General features: G+C 44.9%; 1 protein-coding gene across 1 annotated transcript; it reads left to right on the top strand.

The window, feature by feature from the left end:
* Nucleotides 1-1347: 1347 nt before the first annotated feature.
* LOC148696333 (uncharacterized) lies at nucleotides 1348-2374 on the top strand. Its single transcript, XM_088696204.1, has one exon. The coding sequence runs from the start codon at nucleotides 1412-1414 to the stop codon at nucleotides 2369-2371; it is 960 nt and encodes a 319-aa protein (XP_088552330.1). The 5' UTR covers nucleotides 1348-1411; the 3' UTR covers nucleotides 2372-2374.
* Nucleotides 2375-8155: the final 5781 nt, after the last annotated feature.

The raw sequence follows: 8155 nt of genomic DNA, 5'->3' as shown, positions 1-8155 counted from the left end.
CTTCACACCAAATGCACCCGTGAAGATTTCAAGCAAAGTGAAGAAAGCTAGCGCTCAACACATCAGCATGAGCATTGAACAAGACCAAGAAGAGCCTAAACCCTCCCCTCGGACGTCGGTCTTCGATAGGATGAGCCATTCAAGCTCCAGAACTTCAGTGCTTAATCGCATTGGTGGTCAAGACCGAACCTCTGTCTTCAAGAGGCTTAACGCGCCGACATCCCAAAGCTCTGTTTTTTAAAGGTTGTTAAAGCCTAAGAAACAAAGCAACACAGCTATCTCTCCTCTGCGACGATCAGCTTCAGAAAGATTTGAAGATAATGGTAAGCCTTTTGGAAAGAGGAAGACAACACCAAAAGAAGAAAAGCTCGATGGGTTAGGAGAAAAAGATGACGCTCGAAGCTTGATTCCTTCAAGGATGAAGCGCCAAGCAATCCTAGAGGTCGACACAAAAGGACCATTGAAGGTAAGGAGGCGCATCATCGTCCACACTGGCAAATCTTCATGCCAACAAACCCAAGAAAACGGCACTGAAGAGGAGATCCAAGATGTTTTCTACATCACGGTTCAAGAAGGTAAAGAAGACGAAAGCCCGAGGAAATACTCAGAGTCCCTACTCTCCGACGCTGATCCGAGCGGCAGTACAACCATGCAAGTCATGACCACTGGAGCAACTTCAATCGAGGAGCAGCTAGCTCGGATGAATGAAGCAATCGCAAAGCTCACACGGACTGTGGAAGATAAGGACTTGCAGATTGCCGCACTCGTCAACCAACTAGATGCGCTGCCCGACGTGAAAGTCGACCCAAATGTTGGCCTATTAAAGAAAGAAGTCGACGAAGAAGAGGAACCACCAGCGGAGAAAGTTGAAGAGAAGCCGAAACTAGACCAAGCAACGGCATTCATGGGATCTCTCTCTATCCAGCAGCTACAGGAGATGATCGCAAACACTATCAAGACACAGTACGAAGGAAGCTCGCATGACTCCGTACTGTACTCAAAGCCTTACTCCAAGAAGATTGATGCTTTGAAGATGCCAAGGGGTTATCAGCCCCCAAAATTCATGCAGTTCGATGGAAAAGGCAACCCGAAACAACATGTCGCCCATTTCGTTGAAACTTGCAACAATGCTGGGACAGAGGGAGACTACCTCGTCAAACAGTTCGTGCGTTCGCTGAAAAGTAACACTTTTGACTGGTACACTGACCTCGAACCTGAGTCTATCAACAGTTGGGACCAGCTAGAAAGGGAATTCCTCAACCGTTTCTACAACACTCGTCGTACTGTAAGCATGCTAGAGCTGACCAGTACGAAACAGTGGAGAGATGAACCTGTCGTCGACTACATAAATAGATGGCGTTCATTAAGCCTGGATTGCAAAGATCGGCTATCTGAAACCTCCGCCATTGAGATGTGCGTTCAAGGCATACAGTGGGGACTACACTACATCCTTCAAGGCATCAAACCACGAACATTTGAGGAGTTAGCCACCCGCGCCCATGATATGGAGTTAAGCATCACCCGTCATAGGAAGAAAGAACAGATCGCCGACTACAAGAATGACAAAGTTTTGGGGCCAAAGGTGGATAAGGCTACGTGGAAACCCACCAAGGAAGCAATGACGGTCAACACAACTCCACTCAAAATCCATACACGAGGCAAGGCGATTCAAACCGAAGCTTTTCGTGATCAAGAGATACGTAGACGCACTTTGAAGGAGCTTGAGGAGAAGACTTATCCATTCCCCGACTCTGACGTGGTTGCCATGTTGAAAGACTTGCTTGACAAAAAGGTGATCGACCTACCTGAGTGTAAACGGCTGGAAGATATGAACCGTACTAACAGTCCAAGGTACTGTAAATTCCACCGCTTCATTGGTCATCCAATGGAAAAGTGTTTTGTACTAAAAGATCTCATCATGAAGTTGGCTCAGAAAGGGATCATCGAGCTAGATCTTAATGATGTGGTGAAGTCAAACTATACCACCGTCACTTCTGGCTCTTTGAACTCAAAATCTTCACCTCAACCGCTGGGGGCATGCTCCAAAACCATGTCAGTCAAGTCAAGTGAAGTTGAAGGATGGACTTATGTCACTCCAAAGAAAATGCACAAGAAACATAGGTCTCCTCCACAAGTTCACCAATCGGAAAGGGGGCAAAGCAGCTACCGTCAACCTTCAAAGCTACATGAAAATGTTGAGGATGATGAAATTATGACACAAAGATCGTCCGTTGCCATCACGATGCGCGATTTCTTCCCCAAAGACTTCTTCAATCACTCAGTCAAGACTCCTTGCTATGAAGATTGCAAGGAATGCCTCTTTAAAGATCGTTTGACAAATTCAAAAAGCTCATCGTTCGCACGAGCATAAAAGGCGACACCAAAAGCTCCTTGCCTGCATAAGCTGAAACTGCAAACGGCATCAAACGCTCCTGGTCTACACGAGCATAAAAGGCGACACCAAGACGCTCCTTGCCTGCATGAGCTGAAACTGCAAATGGCACCAAAAGCTTATTGTCCGCACGAGCGTAAAAGGTGACAACAAAATGCTCCTAGCCCGCAAGAGCATAAACTGTGTACGGCACCAACAAAAAATATATGTATTTGAACTACGTTATGACTTAATCTCTTCTTTGGAAGGGTACGTAGGCAGCTCGAACATTCAACTTCGAGTTCAGTCACATCAAAATAAAAAATTAAATTAGGTTTTATTAAATGTTTGACTATCGAAAGTCAATTTCATTAGAAATGCAACAATATTCTGAGTTAAAAAAAAAAAAAAAAAAAAAAAAACAGTTTCTTCAAAAGAAAAAAAAATGAAAAAAATATATATATATAAATTCCTTATATACAGTAGCAGCCCCAGGCTTAGCAGATGGACCTCAAGGCCCTAGACAAAACGGACGGTGCAGACCCTCGTTGAAGCCCAAATCCGGGCCCAGGCACAGCTTCGACAGCTTCGCTCGGTTCTTGGCTTCCGTTTCTGCACCTCATCTTCTGCAACTCCTCTTTTCGAAAACACCATTAATATAAAAAATATATCCTGTAAAAATATATATATATATATATATCTGTGTGTGTGTGTGTGTGTGTGTGTGTATATATATTCTCTGCCATCCAGATCGCCATGGCTCGGTTGGAGGACAAGTTCCGCAACATCCTCCTCAACCATACCACTCCCATCGAGCCTGACTCGCTTTCCTCCGCCGATCCGAGCTCGTCAAATCACTCATGCGTCGCTGATTCGAACTCCGAGTTTGAGGATTACTCGGCTGAAGACGATGGCGGTTTGACCACACCTAAGGCCTCCTCCGTCTATGCCGGTGATGTCGACGAGCTTCTCCAGCGCGGCGATTCATCGAACACTAGCAGCTACCGATTCGATATCTGGCATCAAGTCCATCAGAGTATCGTGCAAGTCGAGAATCTTGAAGAGCTTCTTGAACGACCTCCGGCTGATGCTGATGGCCTCGACGAAGTTGAAGAGCTGAATCGCGGGGCCCTTGACTGTCTCCATAAAGCAAGCGTCGTCAACGGCGGTGCCGATGCCATTGAAGATTTGCTCGCAGAGCTTCTTCTCGGAGGCGAAGACGGTCCACACGCAGGCCTTGGCGGCGCGTATCCACCGTTGGATCTTGGTTTCCAGCTGCTCCCACTGCAGCCTCTGAACGTCTCCGATGCTTAGCTTCTCAATCCCCAGCTTCCGGAAACTCGAGTCCACCGCTCCTTCCCACAGCCTCCTGCAACCTCTTGGGTGTCTAAAGAAGTTTTCGACATTTTTCTTTCTCTCTTCAGAGATGCAATGGAGAAGAAGCCATCACTCTGCACGTTTGAACAAGTAGGGAAGAGGAACCCAACATGCCCAGCTATGGTCCCAAACTTCTATCGGTCGACGGGCCATGGTCGTCTTCAAAAGCTTTTTGATGTTCTTCATTGAGACAGAAACCCGAAGAAAGCCCAGCCAAAGAAGAATGGGCGCTAGTGGTTGCTGACCAAGTTTCATTCGAATTCCAGTTTAAATTAGGAATTGGAGAAAAAAAAAGCTCCAACAAACAAAGATGATTCGTGATGTTAGTCGAAGACCCTTCTGCCGCATCTCAGCCTGCAGCATATGGACAAGGATTTCTGATCCACTAGCGACAAATCCACCAAACCCCGAGCCGTCTCCGTCTTCGTTGAGCTCTTCGTCCATCCTCTCCATTCTGCCCATCTACCCCAGTAAGATCTTCATGCTGCTGTATGGGCAGTTTGTCTCTCTCTAAGGTTGAGCAGCGCGGCCTTCTCCCTTCGATCATTGACCTCCTCACGGCTGTGCTCCATCTTCAGCTCTCCCAACTCCATAGCCGCAGCAACAGCATCCACTAACTACCTCAAGCTCCTCACTCCGGCCACCGTGGTCAAAATCGGCGAAGAGCTTCATTGACCGCTGTCAAACGACTAGCCGGTCTTCAAACTCGATGCCTTACACGCTACCTGTGAATGTGATTAACAAAACCAAAGTTTGTCAACTCACATCTGCTTGCCTCTGCTGCTGCCTTTGAATGTGATTGACAAAACCAAAGTTTGTCAACTCACACCCAAAGACTTTCTCCGTCTCTTACATCCTACTACTCCAAGCTCCTCTGCATTTCCTCCCTGCACCATGTGGGGAATATATATATAAAAAAAAAAATTATTAAAAAAAAAAAAAAAAAAAAAAAAAAGGGACACGCCAGTCTGGAAAGAAGAAGAAATGGTGGAATCTTGGTGGATCAGCACCACCGAAAGCAAAGAAAAGAAAAAAAATAATAAAAAAAGGATCTTGGTGCACCGGCACCATGTGAAAAAAAAAATATATATATATATATGTGCTCTACTGTATTTAGCACAATACACTGAATAAAATAAAGCACGTCCATTGATCTCTGAGAAATTACAAGTGCGTACAAAAAAAAAAAAAAAGATGGAGCTTTCACAACGGTTGTTCACGTGAAGCCCCACTACTTGGCAAAACTCCAGAAGCAGGAGGCATCGAAGACAGATCATTCGAGGCCTCAATACTTGGTGGAACGCTAGATGACGCAGGAAAAAGGTGCCTCTGGAAGAAAGCCGCAAACCTTTGACGGTCACTTTGAATTCGACCTTCAGATTCTTGCAGCTCATCAAGCTTCCTCTTCATGCTTGTCGAATAATTATTTGCAAGCACGTGCAAACCTCTATTCTCGCGCTTAAGCTGTTGGATCTCTTGTTTAAGATTTTCCATCTCCGCCATCAATGATTCAACTTGACGGGATCGAGCAAGTAGGCGTTGGCCCATGTTGGACACGGAGCCCGCACACTGAACACTGAGAGCTAGGGACTCTTGAACGGCCAACTCATCGGACCGTCCTGAAAGCAGCCTACTATCTCTAGGAGTGAGGAGGTTCCTAGCTACTACTGTAGCTGTTGTTGCATCCTTCATCACAGAGTCTTCACCTGTAAGAGGGCCACTAGAAGATAAGAAAGACGAGCGCCATACATTACCCTGACGCAGCGCACCCGTATCACTGCTGAGACTCAAATCTAAGCAAATGTTAGATGGGTTAGCCGTTTTCAAAGGTGTTAAAAGAGAAGGGTTGGATGGAGTAAAATCTCAAAGGGCCGTTAAAACAAAATACACCGGAGACGATGTTCACGAATGGGCAATCTTCAAAGTGTGCATGTTGGAGGTGATCGATACCTCTATAAAAGGAGAGGCGACACAACCACCGATTCAAAAAAAATTGAAGAGACACCACTCTTCAAATCTTAAAAGCCGGATTTTCCTGCGTAAAGTTCGGCAACGCCCTTCAGACACAATCTCGGCTTTTCAGATAACACGTGCCACTTTGTCAAAGATCTCTGACAAAGTTGAAAACGCGTGGAGGTCATTATCCCAACTACCACACAATTTTTGCCTCTATAAAAAAAGAAGGAGGAACAGGGTTGTTCATTCAGAAATCGGAGAGGCGCTTGCTCAGAAATCAAAGAGGCGTTTGTTCAGAAATCGAAGAGACGCTTGCTCAAATATCGAAGAAGCGTTTGTTCAGAAATCGACGAGACGCTTGCTCAAAAATCGAAGAGGTGTTTGTTCAGAAATCAAAGAAGTATCACCCTCCAAACCTCAAAAGTCGGGCCGCTCGTTCAAGGATCGAAGAGTCATCACTCTCTAAATTTCAAAAGTTGGGCTTTTCCAGATTTGTCATCACCCTTCATATGCAACCCCAGCTTTGCAGAAATCACGGGCAACTTTGTCAAAGATTTCTGACAAAGTTGAGAACGCGTGAATCTTACTGTTTCAATTACCCAACAGTTGTCGACAATGGTAAAGGAACAGTACCACCACTTGCTATTGGGAAATCCCTATACATGTCGACCTTCATCTTTTATGGCAAGGCAGACCTGCAAAAAAAAAAATGCCCAACTCTTCCTCACCTCTGAGGGCGCACTCCCAGCAAAGCCTCTTGAAATACTCAATTTTTTCTTCTTCCCCAAAGAAGATACCAGATGCCTGGAGTACAGATGAGGCAGGAGGAAACGGTAGATCGAAGCATGTGGAGACAAGCACAACAAATATATGTGCTGATTCATTCGCTGCTTCTTCAAAAGCAAAAGTATCTCATATCATCAAGGGCGAAAGCAAAGGTATCTCATATCATGCTTTTTCCCTGTCTTTTCCTTTGCCCTTGTTCTCACTTGCCAAGACAAGGACAGAGAAAGCAATATGTCGGAACCTCCACTCAAACTTGCGATGCCACCAAGAAGTGATGGTCCATTCAAATGCAAGGTTTGCATTCCACTCCTGCATCAGAGGACAAATACTACAAGAGAAGATGCTAAACCTGCATAAGGAAATACCACTTCTGCAAAGGGAGTAAGTAAGGCACGTGAAAATGATACATCGAAGCATGTGGAGACAAGCACAACAAATATATGTGCTGATTCATTCCCTGCTTCTTCGAAAGCAAAGGTATCTCATATCATACTTTTTCCCTGTCTTTTCCTTTGTCCTTGTTATTACTCGCATGGTAAAGAGAAAGAGAGCAATCAGCCGGCACTTGGAGTCAATCTTCCGATCTGGAACCGACTACCTAGAACCTTTGCCTGGTTGCTTACCTAGCGTTGCTCTCGAGTGGTCATCTTCAACGGTTGATACACTTCCAGATAAGGGACCACATCTGCTTGGAGAACAGCTAAGACGAGTGACAATGAAACATCAATCTTGTGGATCGTCAGCAAACGCAACAACTGCATATGCTGAGTCATCCTCTAACCCTCTTCAAATATGAATTGGAAAGATTGAACAAAGAAACAGATCATCACCTCCACCTCGTGCTTGCCTGCCATGTGTCTGAATCCTGAAACCGCTCATGGTCTTATTTTCACTCAAGATCAAGCCTCAATGGCCCTTGAAGAAATCACAAGTCCGATTCAAAATCAAGTGTTCACCACCCTTGAATCAAATTCAACTCCAGATAAAAGGAGTAAGTTCAGACCTTCGGATGAGACCAAAAGAATCCTCCAGCCCAGTTCAAGATTAAGCCTGTGGAAAATCAACGATTGGAGGAAACCAGAAAATCTTCCAGTCGAACTCAAGATCAAGCCTCGATGGCCCTTGAAGAAATTTCCAGCCCAATTCAAGATCAAGCCTCGACGGCCCTTGGGTTGACATCTACATTAAGGGACTTCAAAACGCATCTTCTACACGTGACAAGCACATGTCTACGACGCACCTTGAAGTGGGGGCATTTGTAGACGTCAAAATTTCGGTGAAATGAATGTTGACCAATAATTAAAATTTCAACGCTCACGTGTCACATAAATTTTACATGTAGCATGTGACTCAACGAAAAATCGAAATAAATTGGAAAGGCCATCAAATAGGACACGTGTCAATACCTGGCAGAAATGATTTATTTCATCTGATTATTTAAATCCAAAAGTCAAGTTTTGGAATTCTATAAATAGGAAGCCAAGGCATTCATTTTGAAGGAAAGAAAGAAAGAAAGAAAAAAAGAAGGGAATTTACATCACACCAAAACCTTGAAGCCTTGAAACTCTAAAGCTCTCAAGAAAATCCCGAAGGATCAAGAAAACACTCTTCGTTCTTCGTCAAATCCTCCTTCAAGGTCAAGCCCCAACGGCCCTTGAAGAACTT

This window comes from Pyrus communis, chromosome 6 (assembly GCF_041283825.1).
Source record: "Pyrus communis isolate YQ-2024b chromosome 6, ASM4128382v1, whole genome shotgun sequence".
Lineage (NCBI taxonomy): Eukaryota > Viridiplantae > Streptophyta > Magnoliopsida > Rosales > Rosaceae > Pyrus > Pyrus communis.
Note: the sequence above shows the minus strand (reverse complement) of the source record. Positions and strands in the feature narration are given on the sequence as shown.

What these genes read in the sequence shown, in the direction of transcription:
- LOC148696333 (XM_088696204.1), top strand. Translation starts at nt 1,412, where the DNA reads ATGTGCGTTCAAGGCATACAGTGGGGACTACACTACATCCTTCAAGGC.